This window comes from Anomaloglossus baeobatrachus, chromosome 2 (assembly GCF_048569485.1).
Source record: "Anomaloglossus baeobatrachus isolate aAnoBae1 chromosome 2, aAnoBae1.hap1, whole genome shotgun sequence".
In the NCBI taxonomy this organism is placed as follows: Eukaryota; Metazoa; Chordata; class Amphibia; order Anura; family Aromobatidae; genus Anomaloglossus; species Anomaloglossus baeobatrachus.
The window spans coordinates 760,513,957-760,533,559 of record NC_134354.1 but is presented as its reverse complement, the minus strand read 5'-3'; the positions used below and the strand labels follow the sequence as shown (position 1 = coordinate 760,533,559).

The 19,603-nt window shown below is 50.9% G+C and overlaps 1 protein-coding gene across 1 annotated transcript in view; it reads left to right on the top strand.

The window, feature by feature from the left end:
• The window catches only part of LOC142292266 (high-affinity choline transporter 1-like), a 39,747-nt gene extending 34,143 nt beyond the window's left edge, over nucleotides 1–5,604 (top strand). The window contains exons 5-8 of the mRNA XM_075337498.1: nucleotides 1,164–1,307; nucleotides 2,233–2,386; nucleotides 3,318–3,535; nucleotides 4,769–5,604. Coding sequence (XP_075193613.1) covers nucleotides 1,164–1,307; nucleotides 2,233–2,386; nucleotides 3,318–3,535; nucleotides 4,769–5,269 — 1,017 coding nt within the window. The 3' untranslated portion in view covers nucleotides 5,270–5,604. The remainder of the gene's footprint in view (nucleotides 1–1,163; nucleotides 1,308–2,232; nucleotides 2,387–3,317; nucleotides 3,536–4,768) is intronic.
• Nucleotides 5,605–19,603: the final 13,999 nt, after the last annotated feature.

Below are 19,603 nucleotides of genomic sequence, written 5' to 3'. Positions count from 1 at the left end.
ATTGCTACTGAATTGATTACTCATCTCATGTTAATATATGGATCGCCATCTCTTCAGGGACCATGAACCCTATGAAATTGGTTGGCCCCTCAGCTACCAGACTGTTTTAGCTGTCATAAATCTCAGTTTCGGGAAAACCCTTCAACGTTTATATCCACCCAAAATGTAAAATTGTCCAAATAGACAATAGGAAATTAGAGAAGTCATTTTTCTGTTTTGGTGTGGCAGCCATGTTACCAAAAGGGACAACAGGAAGTGCGGCCATATTGGTTGATACTTTGTAGATAGTTTGTCAGAAACTGAAAGTGAAATTGTCACTTGTTAGGGAGTTGAGCACGATAAATTAATAAGAGTTTTCCTTATATTTATGAGAAGTTTTCTGAATCTAGTTGCCCCAATGTAAGATCGGTCTCCCGTCACTCGCTTTCTTCAACCAACCTCCTTGTACTGTATGGAGGTGCCGTTGAGTATAAGGTCTTGGGCCCCAATGCTGAATTTGTACTAGGGCCTCACCAGCCATGTTCCATTTATAATACTAGTTTTTGTTGTGACCTTTGAGCATCTTGTCCCCTATATATCTGCTATAGATACGCCTCAGCCCTCACACATTCTAAAATTGATTGGGACTCTCCTAATTTTTTAGACACAATCCCGGTCAATTTGAGATTTCCCCCAGCTAAAAATGGCAGGATTTAAGTAAACCCAACCAACATTTTAGGATTTTTCTAGATAGGGCTGATGGAGACTTAAATGTCCTTTTGCTGCCAATAAAAATATTAGTATCTATCTTTGACCAATGTATAAATAGAAGTACCCATTGTAGCTCAGCACCTGCAACATTAACAGAGCTAAGATACATTCTTCATTGGCCGTACATATGTTTTTGAGTTCCTAAATCCCAACTACCTCCCTCAATAACCGCTTACTCCACCTACCACCCTCCCATGCCCAGTCTGGCCTTGGTGACAACTAATATGTCTGCACTTCCTGTTTGTTTTTCAAAATGGCTGCTATGAATCACTATTTAAAGGCTGTTTCTATATATTTTGGGTGGACATGGCCTTTAAGTGACATGAAAGAAATGATAGGCGCCGATCCTTATTGTTTTTAACTTTTATTACATATGAAATGAATACTAATCATCTGTCTTATTTTAAACGTAGTGGATTTGTGTACCATTTGCTCTTCTAAATTCTGCATCTGAAAACATTGCTTACACAGCAGTGCATGAAGTATACCAAGGGCCCTGGATTGGTAATATACAACCAAAGTACATTGCAAGATGGTTGGATGATTTGGCTTTTCTGGTAAGTTTTTTTGTTATTGAGTATAGGTCGGCATCGCTTCACGAGGCTTTATTCACGATATCTAATATATAAAGCTGAGTGTATGTATGCATGTGTGTGTGTGTGTGTGTGTAAATGTAAATGTATGTATGCATGTCCGCTAAAAGAATCCACGTCGTCGCAATTACAATCATGAAATTTTGCACAAACGCCCCATGTGACTCAGGGAACGTCACAGACTATGGTTTGAGGGGGAAATATAACCCAGCGCTTTACTGTAATTCGGCAAAAAAACTACTTACATTAAAGTCAATGGAGCTGGGAATGGATCTGATAGACTCCTATTATGGACAGAGAAAGAGACACACAGAGAGTCCCACACACACAGAAAGAGAGAGACACACACAGAAAAAGACAGACAGAAAGAGACAGACAAAAAGAGACACACAGAAAGAGACACACAGAAAGAGACACACAGAAAGAGACACAGAAAAAGACACACACATACAGAAAGAGAGACACAAAAAGAGACACACAGAAAAAGACACACACATACAGAAAGAGAGACACAAAAAGAGACACACAGAAAGAGACACACATACAGAAAGCGAGTAACACAAAAAGAGACCCACATAAAGAGACACAGAAAGAGAGAGACACACACACAGACACACAGCTGTGCTTCTGTGTCAGCTAATATAAGTTCTGTGGAGAAATGGATGTCTGCCCCTGTCTGGTGCCAAATTTCTAGAAAGCTGGAGGACATTAGAGGAGTCCTCCGAAATGAGGCTCCCTTCTAATCATCATCTTTCTTCTAACCATTCAGTTGGTCCTCTTGTGACCATCTGGAGGATAATCTGGTTGTACTTTAAAAAAAAAAAAAAGTGGTCCTTTTCTCTAAAACGTAGAATAGAATATCTCTAGATTATTAGTGCTTTTATTTCAGAGTCTTGGAGGCATTGCATGGCAGACTTATTTTCAGAGAGTCCTTGCTGCATCGTCTTCCAAGCAAGCGATGGTGACTTCCTACCTCTCGGGAGTGCTCTGCGCCATCATGGGTATTCCATCTATTCTCATTGGGGCTGTGGCGGCCTCCACTGGTAAGTAGATGAGCAATGATATCAGCAGTAAACACTTTGGCCGAATTCAAACTTCTGATTCCACATCTTTCCCCCAGGTAAAATAATAAAGGTGTAGCGTCTCATGGAGGGTTCTCATGTAGGGTTGTGTCATCATGCAAGTCCCGTGTCCAATTAGCCCCAGCTTCCTTCTCCCTGCCTTTGGACCAAACGAGCAATCAACAGGAAGTGAGCGCAACCGCTGCTATCACTTCCTATTGATTAACTTGTTTGGTCCAAAGGCGGGGAGACAGAAACCAGCGTTGACTGGACATGGGGCTTGCAAGACGTCACAACCCAACGTGAGTCCTGACACCGTTAGAAGGGCCCCGGAATGGGAGCTGAGTATAGTTTTTATTTTTTTTACCTGGGGAAAACATGTGGAATCAGAAGGGGCTATCCTAGTAGTGGACAACCCCTTTAAGCCCTTTTTGAGGTGGGTTTATGAATCATGTGCGCCTGAAAGAGATGTCATGTGCACATACCCTTAGGCCCAAAAGTCTCCTTACATAACATGCCTTGGGATGTGAGTGGGTAATGACTCTGTGGTATCCCCATCCTCATTGAGCCATTTTCTCTACATCATGACTGTCAGGGACCTGCAGCTGCAGGCGGCAGTAGACCTCTGTGCATTTTCCTTCAGGTGGGGATCACGTAGGTGAGATTTTTTTCTTAGATTGGGTGCCCCCGGGAGCACCACTGTGCAGAAGAACTGCCACTGTCCATCAGTTTTTGTAATCGGTGGGCATCCCAGAGGCCGGACCCCCTCCTATCAGAATGATATGGAGCATAAAAGTGATATGGAATAACATTTTAAGAGGAAAATATCATTTGAAATGTGAAAGAGACAATTATATAAATGCAGATTCCATGTTATGATGCCTCCATCTGCCACTTGTTGTATTTCTTTCAGATTGGAACCAGACTAGTTACAGCTTGCCAACGCCATATGAGCGAAATGAAGCAAATATGATTCTTCCTCTGGTTCTCCAATACCTATGTCCAACCTATGTGTCAGTCGCTGGGCTGGGAGCCATCGCTGCGGCTGTTATGTCCTCTGCGGACTCTTCGCTTCTGTCAGCCAGCTCTATGTTTGCCTACAATATCTACAAGAAGATGCTACGGAAAACAGTGAGTTGTCAGATAGCCCTTAACTGAGAATCGCCTGTACTGTGGCACAAACTATGTGTTTTCTGCCAGTCTGCTATCAGGATGTCTGTAAGATCGTGGGCAGAGGCGCATCTACCATATGAGGCAGGGAAGGTGACTAACATGGCGCCCACGGTGGGAGGAGGCTGGTACTAAGCTGCTTTCCAACTTGTTGTGACATCGTAATATCTAATTACAGAGTTATGTTGCAACCATTAAAGTGTAAACTGTTCTCGCCGACTTTCATATTGGCCTGGTATCAATCAAAGCATATAGCAAAAATAAGGTGTTCTCTGTGACTTTCACATAGTCCCATGGTCACATGGATTGTGATGATCTCTTGTGGTACCAATGAAAATGATCAAAGATTCTCAAGCACTGGCTTATTTGCTAAAATAATACACATCCAGGATGATCCTGAAAAAAATGGGAAAGTTCCCCAACTGCCAGAGGATTTGGAAAGTTTCATGAACCTACCTCCCAACTCTGAAGGGTAGGAATGAAGGACACCCTTTTTGAAAAGGCAAACATTTTTTTAACAGTTAAGCCACACAACTAATTCCTCCCAGTCCTTTTTGTGTACTCACACAAAATTTGTACACCAAATGAAGACCATTGTCATGCAACGAGCGTGGCACGCGTGTTCAGACCAACTGAAGTTTGACGTATACCAAAAAACACACCTAAAAAATACCACAGACAAGGGGAGAACATCGGGGACACAACAACAATAACAGAAAAAAAGAGGAAAGCCAGCAATGCCTGAAAATGGCACTCATCAAATAAAAAGTGTAAATTCACAACATCATCATCATAGCAAACAATTGGTCAATTTTTTGAGCCACCCCAGCCACATAACGGCAAATCTCAATATGAACCTTTATCGAAGGCAGCACAGGCGCTGCTTATGGTGCTAGTTTTGATTTAGAATTTAAAAATCTGGTGACAGGTTCCCTTTTAAGCTTTGCCACTGATAATGGATGAGAGAAGGGACTGCTGTTCGTTACCCCTTCTACTCCATTTTGTAACAGGGTCTAACAGGTTCTCACCACCTAATAGTAAAGAGGAAGGGTCTACCCTCTTTTTAAAGACTCACAACAGCTGCTAATTTAGTACATGTGCCCTTGGCTTTCATAGTGTGTACTCAACATGGTCATCATGGTCATGGACATTATTTGAATTACATTTGAATGACATCTTTTCTCTACTTTGCAGGCCTCTGAACGAGAAGTCTTATGGGTCATGCGCCTCTCGATGGTCTTGCTGGGCTCAGCGGGCATGGGACTGGCCTTCCTCTCCAATTCAGTGTATGACCTTTGGTTCCTGAGCGGGGAGCTTGTATACGCTCTGCTGTTCCCACAGCTCTGCTGCGCCCTCTTCATCCCCAGCACCAACGTCTACGGTTCAGCAGCCGGATTTTTCTTAGGTTTTCTTTTACGACTCCTCGGAGGAGAGAATTCACTAAAAATTCCTCCGGTGCTCCACTACCCGGGATGCATCCTCGTCGATGACATATATGTGCAGTTATTTCCCTTTAAGACATTTACCATGTTGGTCAGTCTGATCACCATCATTGTCACTTCTTATCTGGCGCAGTTTCTATTCATGAAGAAGATTTTGCCCATTCAGTGGGATGTGTGCCAAGTATTTCAGAAGGACTCATCGTCACTCAGTGAATACGAACTAGAGGAGCGGGTGGGCCTGCAAACCACATAAAGTTGAGAGAACTTTTCCAGAGGACGGTTGTCCATATATTTTTCCAAAAAAAATTGTATGCAATATTAATACTACAATGTAAATAAGAGCAAAGATAATCTATTATATAGGCCGCGTGGATGTTGAAGGCTAATAATCAAAATTGCTTTGCCTAAAATCATCAAGCTAGACGCAGTGACTTTATCATATCAGAGATACTTTCTACCGAAAATTTGAAATGTGGAGGTTCAGACATGCTTGTTGTAATCAGCAAGTCTGCAGAGTTACAAGGCGCAATGTTTTTACGACTACAACTTTTGAGAAGGGATATTGGGATTAAAAAAGTGTAACATTTTTTCCTTATGCCCCATCTTTTCTTATGCAACACTCTCCAGCCAAGGAAAAGAATATATGAACCCCATCAACACACCCCAAAATGAATACAGAACACAAACCATACCCCTATAAAAAAAATACATACCAAACCAAATCCCCTAAAGAAACACATAGAACCCAGGCACGACCCCCTACCTTTGTACGGGTATACCCTAAAAATATTTTAACATAGCCAGAATGCCCTTATGAGTAGTGCCAGCTGCAGTGCAACTTATCAGGGATAGACGTACCATTGGTGGACAAAAGCCCAAAAGATAAGGGGGCCCAGGTCCACCTGTAAACAGCAAACAGATTGTGTAAAAAAATGACTAATTTTGATAGATAATTAAACTGCAAAGGGCCCCTATACTGTTCTTGCACAGGGGCCCTCTTCTTTTTGTGTCTGCCCCTTATATTGTCACGCTTAACAGTTTTGACAAGCGTGGTGGGGGCATGACAGACCTACGTGCGTCTGACACACAAACAGCGGGAGGCCCTGGAACTACTGAGAGGGAACGGTGGGACACCTCCTATCCTCACCTGCAGCTGTCCCTACTCTCCTAGCCAGTCCCTATACAGTCTCTGCAACTGTCACCGAACAATAACATGAGACCCTGAGAAGACCCTATAGATGCCCTGGCTACTGAAAGGCACATGAGGTTCACTAGACCCCACCGCTGCACTAATCAGGCACAAGGTAAGGTAAGACAAACAGGGAGGAAAAGCAACAAAAGAACTCCGCAGCAGAACCTTCCTCCAAGGCGGCCAGAGAACAAATGAGTTTGTATCTTCAGCAAGGATTGCTGGGAAGACACCTCTATTTAAACTTGAAGGGGTGTGGCTGCAAAGCAGTTGCAGCTTAAACACTCAGCTAGGACTGCTGGACAACAAAACTGACATTAACTCCTGATGTACTGAAAGAAATGAACCCACGTTTAAATGAAGAGACCCAGATGGAAATGAGGGATCCCAACCCTGAAATCATCACTAGTCTCTAAAAAATAGAGACAACCATGACATATACAGTACATATACACTATTGTCAGTCAGAATGTCCACATACATAATGTCAACTATAGTGTCTGTCATGCCTCGAATTTGATCTGGTTGCCTCATGTGCTGTGGTCCATTTCCTTCTCCCCTGAGCCATAGTCAATTTTGGTCTCTGTGGACACATTGCGTGTTCATTGCCTTCCTGCCAGCAAGTTTTTCCTATTATATAATTTAGTCTGTCCTATCACCTGACGGGTATAACAATATAAAGTTTCTCTGGACTTTCATCTCTTGATGGTGATATTTCTGAAGTGGACTCTGCTTGGAACTACAGCCTGTTTCTCTAGTGTTTCTCCTGGCAGAGTATAACTTTTGGTTTACTTTATTTTACTCTGCACCTTCCCGTGGATTCTTTAGGAGGTATGTGGAACCTTCAATGGCCGCTTAAGAAGCAAAATGTCAGAGTAGTCATTTAAATCATGCAGTTGGGGTCATTTCACTCTGCACAGGTGCATTTAGGGACTGCACAGCTGGGACTTCTAGTCTGTACAAGAACTGGGCGGGTCTGGTGCATTAGTTTTATGTAAGACCTTATTTTACATTATTTAACGTGTGCAGTTTAGTGCCATAACAGTGACCTTGTTAAAAGCAAGAGCTGAAGGGTCCACATGAAAATTTTAGATCAGCGAACTTCTGTGATTAGTGCAAGTAAAGGCCCCGTTACATGCAACGACGGCTCTAACGATATATCGCTGGGGTCACGGATTCCGTGACGCACATCCGGGATCGTTAGCGACATCGTTGCGTGTGACAGCAAGGAACGACCGTTAACAATGGAAAATACTCACCTTATTGTCCATCGTTGACACGTCGTTCCTTTTTAAATAATCGTTGATTGTTGAGCATGCAGGTTGTTCGTCGTTCCCGAGGCAGCACACATCGCTACATGTGACACCTTAGGAACGACGAACTGCAGCTTACCTGTGGCCGCCGGCAATGCGGAAGGAATGAGGTGGGCGGGATATTACGTCCCGCTCATCTCCGCCCCTCCGCTTCTATTGGGCGGCCGCTTAGTGACGTCGCTGTGACGCCGCACGAACCGCCCCCTTAGAAAGGAGGTGGTTCGCCGGCAACAGCGACGTCGCTAGGCAGGTAAGTCCGTGTGACGGCTCCAAACGATTTTGTGCGCCATGGGCAGCGATTTGCCCGTTACGCACAAACGACGGGGGCGGGTGCTTTCACCAGCGATATATATTTAGCCCCCTTTAGAATACTAAAATAAATAGTGCCAGCAACCATGTATAGGACATAGTGCTATAAGCCCGAGTTCCTATATGAATACCACCAGCCAGAATGCCAGCATAAATAGTGATCCTATGAAGAATGCCAACCACATCGTCAAAACCAATGATACCAACCATGGAACACAGTGCATATTGCATTGTTGGGATATTCACACCTTCCCGGTCATGCTTTGTTGGCGGCAGGACTCCATGTGAGGATGATGAGTTCAGAAGTGACGGGCAGGAACAGGTAGGAGGCACCAGGGAGATTTGCCGCCTCCGTTCCTGATAAGCTTGTGATGAGCTCCTGCAGCAAATCATAATATACCAATCTTCCGTTGAAGAAGAGAGAACAGAGCAGCAGGCTGACCTTTTAGTCGGACAGCAGGGGAGTTTTAAGCTATGAGCACACTCCAAAAAAAACCCCAAACACCTGTAAAATTGTTTTTAAAATCTTTAAAGACTCTTCCTATTCAATTTAATTGTAGAAACACTTTGCTGTTGGTATGCTTCGTCTATTGAGTAAAACACCTGGTGGACAAAAGAAAGTACGGTATATCTCAATTCTATGCAGATTGACTGGCCCACCGGAGGACCGGTAAATCCTCAGGTGGGCCCGGGCAGTAGAAGGCCCTTCTACATGCGCAGTACTTAGCAAAATACACTTGATTTCTTTCTTTGTATCTTATAAATTATTGCATGAACTACTATGTATCTGAACACTGGGCACCCCTGAGACAATGTTACTGGTGGTCCCAGTCTGAAACTGCTTTTATGAATCATCCCTTAATGGAAAACGCTCCAATCTAAGCACTGTACACTCAAAACGCTGCAACAAAAAAAAAATTACAAAGAAAAACTCTCCAAAACACTTCAACAACTCTTCAAAACTGCTTCAGTAAATTACAAACTCCCCAAAGAAACATGTCTTGGAAAAATTGTCATTTATGACCACCCCCAAAGTTTTCTCTGCACATAGCCTAAAGGGTACTTTACACGGTTACTTTACTCGGTACCGATATCGCTAGCGAGCGTACCCGCCCCCGTCGGTTGTGCGTCACGGGCAAATCTTCGTCACGGGCAAATCGCTGCCCGTGGCGCACAACATCGCTAGTACCCGTCACACGGACTTACCTTACCTGCGACGTCGCTCTGGCCGGCGATCCGCCTCCTTTCTAAGGGGGCGGTTCATTCGGCGTCAGAGCGATGTCACACAGCAGCCGTCCAATAGCAGAGGAGGGGCGGAGATGAGCGGACGGAACATGCAGCCCACCTCCTTCCTTCCTCATTGCCGATGGACGCAGGTAAGGAGATATTCGTAGTTCCTGCGGTGTCACATGTAGCGATGTGTGCTGCCGCAGGAACGACGAACAACATCGTAACTGCAGCAGCAACGATATTTGGAAAAGGAGCGACGCGTCAACTGTCGCAGATGGAGGGGACGCGCTCGCCATGCTCGGGTCCGGGGCTTCTGCTGCTGCTGCTCGGTGGCTCGAGCGGTGGGCCGGACCCGGGGACTCGAGAAGCGCTCCTCACCCGTGAATGAAAAGGGATGGTTTGTTTGGGGAGAGAGTTCGTGACGCCACCCACGGGACGTGGTGATGATGGCACCACTGCTGCTGGTGACAGGTATCCCGGGAGAGATGGTAGGGAGCAGCTAGGATGTTGTCCCCTCTGTAGTTAGGGGTTGGTGATCCCGGGGCCCGAAGGTGTAACGGGGAGGCTGGATGGCTGGGGTGCAGGGTTGCAGGGGCAGTGCGGCGCGGTGCCGGATGGCACTGGTGTACTCACTCAGACAGTCAGTGACAGAGTCTCTGGTAAATCAAACGGCCGGATGGACGGGTCCCGCAGCCGGCTGCAGTGTTGTTGTGCTCTCCCCGGACGGCTGATAGTGGCTGTCTTTCCCTGCACCTGTTAGAATGTTCTGACTCCTGTGGTTGCCCACCGGTAGTCCGCTCCCCGGCGTATAGGTGCCGTAGGAGCCTGTTTTACCCGCAGGCGCTGGCCCTTGGATCTCTAGCCTATGGCGGTGGCTGTATATCCTCTTGGTGTGGACTGTTGCCTTCTGTCGGGGTTCCTGTCACACTCGGATTTGACTATTGTCAGCGGCTCCAAGCCTGGTCGGGGTCCGATGGCCCTGCCTGTGTGCTTAGCTTCACTCCGCTCCCCGGTTCGGTACCGGCGGGCCAACGCCCGACCCCGGTCCTACGGCTCTGAAGAGTTCCGCTAACTCCTGCAGACGGCCACCACCGTCTGCCAACCTTGCTGTCAGTGCCTGGGCTCCTACCCAGGCACACGCAGACGTTTTACTCCTCTCACTTTCACTTTCTAAACGAAACTGTCTCTTTTCCCGCCTCCAGGCCTGTGAACTCCTCGGTCGGTGGGGCCAACTGCCTGGCTCCGCCCCACCTGGAGTGGACATCAGACCCTGGAGGGAGGCAACAAGGGTTTTTGTCTGACTGGTGTAACTGTCTAGGGAAGGGGGTGTGTATGTTGTTATGTCTGTGACTACCTGGCTAGTCCAGGGCGTCACACAACGAGCAACGATTTTTCACGCTTTTGCGCTCGTTGATCGTCGCTCCTTGGTTTTACACACTGCGATGTCGCTAACGGCGCCGGATGTGTGTCACTAACGACGTGACCCCGACGATATATCGTTAGCGATGTCACAGCATGTAAAGCACTCTTTAGACTACCTTAAGGCGGCGTTACACGCTACGATATATCGTGCGATCGCATGAGCGATCGTGTGGCGCCCTGGACAAGCCAGGGGCCACAGGTAACAACACACACACCCCCACCCCCAGCAGTTCACAGCAGTCATCCCCAGTGAGACCTGTTTTCTTCCGTCGGGTTCAGACAGACACACCAGGTGGGCGGAGTCAAGCAGATAGGCATGCCCACCGAGGAGTCTAGCTGGCCTGAGGCAAAAACCAGCTTAGACAAGTCCAGGCAGAGGAAGAGAGAGGAAGTCTGCAGAGAGGCAGACGCAGACTGGGGACTAGGTTGGAGCCTAGGTCCCTCGTGTAGCAGTCAGGCAGACGGTAGTGGCCGTCTGTGGGAGCCGGGAAGACAGTCCTGGTGGAACCATAGGTAGCCGGGACAGGGTAGTGGCCCGTCCGGTACCGAACCGGGGAACCAGCTGGAAACCGGAGCGCAGGAGGAGTGTACACAAAGGTGAAGGAAAGGACTTACACTACCAACCTGGGGTCAGGGGAAAAACACCGCAGCTGTCTGTGGGACCCATCCATCCAGCCGTTTGTTTTGCCGGAGACTTTGCATTATTCATTGGCTGAGTGAGTACCACCGTGCCATGCGGCACAGCGCTGCCCCCGTGACCCTGCACCTCACCAGGCCCCGTAACCCGCCTGCCATCCCTAACCCTCACTGGGGCCCCGGGACAACCAACCCCCCTACCCACGGAGGGGAGAACCAACACCCAAGCTGCTCCCTGTCATCGCTCCCGGGATCCCCGTCCAGAGCAGCGGTGGTGTCACAACCTCACCACAACCGTGGGTGGCGTCACGGACAATATCCCCAAACCACACCACCCCCTTTCACTCACGGGTGAAGAACGCCGCTCGAGTCCCCGGGATCCGGCCCCCCGCTCGAGCCACCACCGAGCAGCAGCAGCAGCAGCCGGACCCAAGCAGTGGGTGAGCGCAGCGTCCCCTCCTCCGCCCGCGACAATCGCACCCGCCCCCGTCGTTTATGCGTCACGGGCAATTCGTTGCCTGTGGCGCCCAATGTCATTGCGATCACACCCGACCACATCGTTTGTGCGTCACGGGCAATTTGTTGCCCGTGTCGCACAAAGTAGATAACCCCCCCGTGACACAGACTTACCTCCCGCACGTCCTCGCTGTGGGCGGCGAACATCCTCTTCCTGAAGGGGGAGGGACGTTCGGCGTCACAGCGACGTCACACAGCAGCCACCCAATAGAAGCGGAGGGGTGGAGATGAGCGGGACGTAACATCCCGCCCACCTCCTTTCTTCCTCATTGCCGGCGGGATGCAGGTAAGCTGCAGTTCATCGTTCCTGGGGTGTCACACGGAGCGATGTGTGCTGCCTTGGGAACAATGAACAACCGGCACGCAAAAGGACGTTCGATATTTTGAAAATGAGCGACGTGTCAACGAGCAACGATAAGGTGAGTATTTTTGTTCGTTCAGACTCGCTCATAGCTGTCACACGCTACGATATGTCAAATGATGCCGGATGTGCGTCATTTACGACATGACCCCGACGACATATCGTTAGATATATTGTAGCGTGTAACTGTGTCGCCAGGGGTTAAGGGGATACCCAGAATTGGGCCAAGGAGTTGCTTCTGGAAAGGGGATCACGGTGTCGTGACCCGGTCTGTGCTCCCTGGTTCCATCATAAAAAAGGGGGGGTTATGTTCGTGACGCCACCCGTGGAATGTGATCAGAGATGACCACCGCTGCTGCAGAACCTCCGGGGTGGATGGAAGGCAGCTTGTGATGAGACGGCTCCCCACGGGTAGAGCCTTTTCCTCGGGGCAGTGTGATAGTGTTAGGGCCAGGTGGACAGGCAGGCCCAGGAGGTGGATCCACTGGGCTGAACACCTCACCGAGGGCAAGGTGCCCGGTAGCTGGAGCACTACAGGTAGCAGGACAGTCCGTTCAGAGGAGTGTAGAAGTCCCTGGGACCACGGAGTCACTGAAGGTAGTCCGGGTGACGGAGCTCAGGTTAGGAGGCCGAGATGACGTCAGGCAGAGTCCGGAACCCACTGAGCGAGAAGACGGGTCACCACAGGGATCGGAGATGGTATGAACTTGACGGGATGGCAGACCATCACCGTTCGGGGTTCGGGTATCGTCAGAACCGGTTGGCGAGGCAGGAGCGGCTCTAGGAGAGAGATAGGTAAGTATACCACAAAAACACAAGGAGACCTGACTCCTAGCTTAGCAAAACACGAAGAACAGGCCCCGCCCACTTGGAAAGGATCCCCCCATATACCCTGTACCCGATTCTTCAATATCCTGTTGGAGGACACTGGCCCTTTAAGAGAGGGTCAATGACCGCGCGCGCGCCCTAATGCGCATGCGCGAGGCCCGGGTGCTAGAAGCCAGAGCAGGGAGCGGTGAACAGGAGGCAGGAGAGCCAGGCTGGAGCAGAGCTGCCGACGGGCGCCGGGAACGGGGACCGGGCCGCCTGGGGACCGCAGGTGATGGGGCCTGGAGGCTGTGGAGCGGGGGACGCCTGGCAGAGGAGCCGGGGAGCGAAGCAGGGGAGCCGGGGAGCGAGGCAGGGGAGCCGGGGAGCGTGGCAGGGGAGCCGGGGAGCGAGGCAGGGGAGCCGGAGAGCGTGGCAGGGGACCCGTGGAGCGTGACAGTACCCCCTCCCCCACGCCCCCCCCTCCCCGCAACTGGGACAGGAAGGCACGTATCAGGGGAGTGCCCACATTCTCCCGGGGTTCCCAGGACCTATCCTCAGGACCATACCCTGCCCAGTCCACCAGGAAGAACTGTCGGCCCCGTACGGTTTTCATGGCCACGATATCCCTTACCGCATAGATGTCATCATCAGCAATAGGAGGAGGAGCAGAATTGGCAGCAGCGGAGAAGGGACCAAGGACAACCGGCTTGAGCAGGGAGACGTGGAAGGAGTTGGGTATTCTCATCGTGGCCGGGAGCTGCAGCTTGTAGGAGACCTCATTTATTTTGCTGAGGACTTTAAACGGCCCGATGTAGCGAGGACCCAGCTTGTATGATGGTAGCTTCAATCGGACGTACTTGGAAGCAAGCCAGACCAGATCTCCTGGAGAGAAACACGGAGGATCCAGACGCATCTTGTCTGCGTGTCTCTTCATCCGCAGGGAAGTGCGTCCAAGGGACGTCTTGACAGAGTCCCAAATTGTCGTAAAGTCACGGACTACAGCATCAGCAGCAGGGACATCCGAGGAAGAGGATACAGGTAAAGGGACGGAAGGCTGAAGTCCGTAAATGACGTGGAAGGGAGAGCTGGAGGAGGACTCACTGACGTGGTGGTTATGGGAGAATTCAGCCCAAGGAAGAAGCGTGGACCAGTCGTCGTGATGGGCGTTAACGTAGTGACGTAAGAAGGAGGTCAAGATCTGATTGACTCGTTCCACTTGGCCATTCGACTGAGGATGGTAGGCTGAAGAAAAGTCCAGAGTCACTCCCAGATGTTTGCAGAGGGCCCTCCATAAGCGGGAGGTAAACTGAGTTCCTCTGTCGGACACGATGTGAGATGGAAAGCCATGCAACCGGAAGATGTGCTGTATGTAGGCGTCAGCGAGTTCCTGGGCAGAGGGCAGTCCAGCCATAGGGACGAAATGAGCCATTTTGGAGAACCGATCCACCACGACCCATATGACTGTGTGTCCGGAGGACAGGGGCAAGTCCGTAATAAAATCCATTTCAATGTGTTGCCACGGAACGGAGGGTATAGGCAGAGGCAGAAGACGACCATATGGCAGGTGTTTGGGCGTCTTGTTCCTGGCACAAGACGAGCAGGCTGAGACAAAAGAAGCGACGTCCGTGCGAAGGGATGGCCACCAGTAGTGACGTACAATTGTACTCCATGTTTTCTTCTGACCAGCATGGCCGGCTATTTTTGAGGCATGGCCCCAGTGCAACACTTTTTTCCTGTCAGTCTCAGAGACATAGGTCTTCCCGGGCGGTATCTGGGCCAGGGTGACAGGGGCCACCTGAGTGATTTTACTTGGACAGATGATGGGCTGGGATGTCTCCTCCTCCTGTTCCAGGGGCATGAGTGACCTGGACAAGGCATTTGCTCGTACATTCTTGTCCGCGGGTCGAAAATGGAGCTGAAAATCGAACCTGGCAAAGAACAAGGACCACCTGGCTTGCCGTGGGTTCAGTCGCTGAGCGGACCGCAGGTATTCCAGGTTCTTGTGGTCCGTGTAAATGATCACGGGGTACACTGCTCCCTCCAGAAGGTAGTGCCATTCCTCCAGAGCCAGTTTGACTACCAATAGCTCTCGGTCACCGATGGTGTAGTTGCGTTCAGGCGCTGTGAAGCCCTTGGAGTAGAAACCGCAAGTAACCATCTTCCCGGAGGAGGACTTCTGCATGAGCACTGCTCCGGCTTCCGAGGAGGAGGCATCCACCTCCAAGGTGAACTGTCGGTTTAACTCAGGACGGTGGAGCACAGGGGAAGAAGCAAATGCCTGTTTCAGGGAGCCAAACGCGGCATCGGCCGCAGGTGACCAGTCCTTTGGATTAGCCCCCTTCTTGGTCAAGGCGGAGAGAGGTGCAGTCAGAGCAGAGAAGTGAGGGATGAACTGACGGTAATAGTTTGCGAATCCCAGAAAGCGTTGGATTGCCTTCAGTCTGGAAGGAGGGGGCCAGTTGAGAATGGAAGAGACCTTCTCCGGGTCCATCTGCAGACCGGTATCGGAGATTACGTAACCCAGGAAGGGAAGAGAAGACTGCTCGAAGACACACTTCTCGTACTTGGCGTACAGACGATTCTCTCTCAGTCTTTGTAGTACCAGCTGCACGTTCTCTCTGTGGGTCTGGAGGTCCGGAGAGAAGACCAGGATGTCATCCAGATACACCACCACACAGACGTAGAGAAGGTCCCGGAACACGTCGTTCACCAATTCCTGAAAGACTGCTGGTGCGTTACACAGGCCGAAGGGCATCACACAGTATTCATAGTGCCCATCGCGAGTATTGAATGCGGTCTTCCATTCGTCCCCAGAGCGGATGCGGACCAGGTTGTAGGCACCCCGAAGATCCAACTTGGTAAACACACGAGCTCCTCTAAGCCGATCAAACAATTCGGGGATGAGCGGCAGGGGGTATTTATTTTTCACGGTGATTTGGTTCAATCCCCGGTAGTCAATGCATGGGCGTAGGTCGCCCTCTTTCTTCTTAACGAAGAAGAAGCCTGCTCCCGCAGGAGAGGAGGATCTCCGAATGAATCCCCTTGCCAGGTTCTCCGTGATGTAGGCAGACATGGCCCTTGTTTCAGCAGGAGACAGCGGATATATCCGTCCTCGAGGTGGTGTAGTTCCCGGGAGTAGGTCGATGGCACAGTCATAAGGACGATGTGGCGGAAGTACCTCTGACTCCTTTTTATCAAAGACGTCCGCGAAGGACCAATAGGCCGAGGGCAGTCCCGGTAGGGACTCCGGAACCGGAGGTCGTCGGATGGGCTGTATAGTCTTCAGACAGTTCTCGTGGCAAGAGGAGCCCCATCGGGTGATTTCACCAGTACACCAGCTGACTGACGGTTCGTGTGTCCGTAACCAGGGGAGTCCCAGCAGGATTTGATGAGACATGTGTGGAAGGACGTAGAGAGCGATGTTCTCGGTGTGCAGGGCACCGATACGTAGTTCCACCGGCTTGGTGATCCACGAGATGGTGTCAGAGAGGGGTCTCCCATCTACAGAGGCAATCACGAGGGGTTTGTCGAGTGGAGTAACAGGCACCTGGTACTTGTCCACCATGGCCTGCTGGATGAAATTGCTTGCTGCCCCGGAATCGAGGTACGCCTCGGCCGTGAACCGCGTCTCTCCCGTTGTCACTTGAACAGTCCACGTAACCGGGTCTGAGAGAGTCCCAGCACCTAGGGTGGCCTCTCCTACCAACCCTAGGCTTTGGAGTTTCCCGGGCTCTCTGGACAGGAGCGTAGAAGGTGTGTGCCCTCTCCGCAGTAGAAGCAGAGGCCCTTGGCGAGCCGTTCTGCTCGGCGTTGTTCGGACTGCCGCAAACGGTCAATCTGCATGGGCTCGTGGACAGAGACACCAGACAACGCTGACTGTAGTACGTCGGGCTTCTGCGGAGGAGAGGAATGCCGTATCGGACGTCTCTCACGGGACACCTCTTTGGATCGTTCCTGGAGTCTGAGGTCCACGCGGGTGGCTAGTGCGATCAGGGCATCCAGGGTGGAAGGAACATCGCGGCCTGCCAGCTCGTCCTTAATACGGCTGGAGAGTCCTTCCCAGAAGGCGGCGGTGAGGGCTTCATTGTTCCACCCCAATTCTGAGGCCAAAGTGCGGAAGCGGATGGCATACTGCCCCACCGTCATGGTCCCCTGACGTAGCCTGAGGAGTGATGAGGCGGATGCAGCGGCACGTCCGGGTTCGTCAAAGGTGTTTCTAAATGCCTGCAGGAAGTCCTGGATGTTAGTGGTCACAGGGTCCTCCTTTTCCCACAAGGGGTTAATCCAGGCCAGTGCCTCACCCTCTAGATGGGACATCACAAACGCCACCTTGGCTTGGTCGGAGGCAAACAAGTGCGGAAGCAGCTTGAAATGGAGGGAGCACTGGTTTAAGAATCCTCTGCAGGTCTTGGGATCTCCGGCATATCGGGGTGGAGAGGCCAGGCGGAGTTTAGAAGCTTCCGAGGTAGCCGCCACGGGAACCGTGGCCGTGGACTGTGCAGTAGTAACCTGAGATGCCAGGGACGTGGCAGATGCTTGCAGCGTGTTCAGGCGGGTATCCACAGAGGACATGAAGGCCAGCATGCGGGACTGGGTCTCGCGCTGTCGTACGAGTTCCTGCTGCAGGGTGCCCAGCTGGGCCGCTAGTGCTTCGGCGGGATCCATGGCCTGTTCTTACTGTTAGGGCCAGGTGGACAGGCAGGCCCAGGAGGTGGATCCACTGGGCTGAACACCTCACCGAGGGCAAGGTGCCCGGTAGCCGGAGCACTACAGGTAGCAGGACAGTCCGTTCAGAGGAGTGTAGAAGTCCCTGGGACCACGGAGTCACTGAAGGTAGTCCGGGTGACGGAGCTCAGGTTCGGAGGCCGAGATGACGTCAGGCAGAGTCCGGAACCAACGGAGCGAGAAGACGGGTCACCACAGGGATCGGAGATGGTATGAACTTGACGGGATGGCAGACCGTCACCGTTCGGGGTTCGGGTATCGTCAGAACCGGTTGGCGAGGCAGGAGCGGCTCTAGGAGAGAGATAGGTAAGTATACCACAAAAACACAAGGAGACCTGACTCCTAGCTTAGCAAAACACGAAGAACAGGCCCCGCCCACTTGGAAAGGATCCCCCTATATACCCTGTACCTGATTCTTCAATATCCTGTTGGAGGACACTGGCCCTTTAAGAGAGGGTCAATGACCGCGCGCGCGCCCTAATGCGCATGTGCGAGGCCCGGGTGCCAGAAGCCAGAGCAGGGAGCGGTGAACAGGAGGCAGGAGAGCCGGGCTGGAGCAGCGCTGCCGACGGGCGCCGGGAGCGGGGACCGGGCCGCCTGGGGACCGCAGGTGATGGGGCCTGGAGGCTGTGGAGCGGGGGACGCCTGGCAGAGGAGCCGGGGAGCGAGGCAGGGGAGCCGGGGAGCGAGGCAGGGGAGCCGGGGAGTGTGGCAGGGGAGCCGGGGAGCGAGGCAGGGGAGCCGGAGAGCGTGGCAGGGGACCCAGGGAGCGTGACAGATAGTCTATGGGGGGAGTGCAGGACACAAGCACAATAAACAGGCAGACTCACGGTTTTGCAGTTTCTTTGTCCTTTATTGATGATGGTATTCAGCAGAGTACTGTCCACGGAGTCTGTGAGGGGTTCAGGGTTTCTCCCACCCAGCCGGGCTGTTTTGGCTTCCTTGCCTGCACTGTGTGTCTGTGGCCCTGCTGCTGTGTGAACTAGGCAGCCGGCTCTGTTCTGCTCCTAGGTACCGACCTGACAGGCAACTCGAGTCCTTCCTAGTATGTTCCTGAACTCTGCGCTTGTTGCTGTGTCTGTGGTACAGATAGAGAATGTGGAATCCTCACTTCTCTGGTGGTAACTGTACAGTATGTAACCTGCAGTCTCGGATCCAGCATCCGTTCTGTGTGCTCCACTGGGGTGAGCTCTGCAATGCTCTGCCTCTCAGGAATGTTCTCTGTGTAATCTGTCTCCTTTCCTCAGACCCTTGGCTTAGGCCTGGAATTGGTCAGTGGATCCTGAGGTGAGCTAAAGCCAGCTTCCAACCTGCAGAGATCCTTTCTCCTCAGTTCTCTGCACTGAACTGCACTCTCTGCACAAACAAACAAACTGAAACTACTGACCATTTCCCCTTCCCACCAGAATATACAGGGAAGCAGCTTGGTCTCCCCCTTCTGGCCAGGAGGTCTTGGTGTTGTGTGTGGGGAGTTAACCCTTTGTGTTGTTACTGTGGCAACCCTGGGGTGCCACATTCCCCCTTAGTGAAGAACAGTACTCTGGGACTGTGAAACAAACAAACAAGTTATCACAACAATTATATATATATACAGAGTCTCAAAAGGAAAAAATACAAAAACCTTAAAGCTCAAAAAGAGTCCAAAATGTTCAAAAATATATAAGTGTTCATACAGTATAGTCTCTGTAGGTACTGGGCTTTTGGTCTTAACGTTGCAATTATATAAACATTTAAACAACCAAACGCTTCTTACAGGTGTCTCTACTCTACTCTGGTCGTAAGTGCAGTAGGCCTCACGGCCCTCGGGCCACCAACAATGTGATCAAGTTGTAACTCTCCGTGCTGCCACCTTACACCACTCTTCTCTCACCTTTTCTGTACACTAAACTGTTACGGTTTTTCATATAAACATTATAACATATGTACATTTTATATGCAATTCCACATTAGTTTTTATATCTTGCTGGTATCTGACCCTGAGTACTACGCTGTGACCTGCGTACTGCTGGTGTACTGGATGTACTTAGCATAATGGTGTGGGTGGAAGTGTACCTATTTGGTGTTTCTGGTACTTGT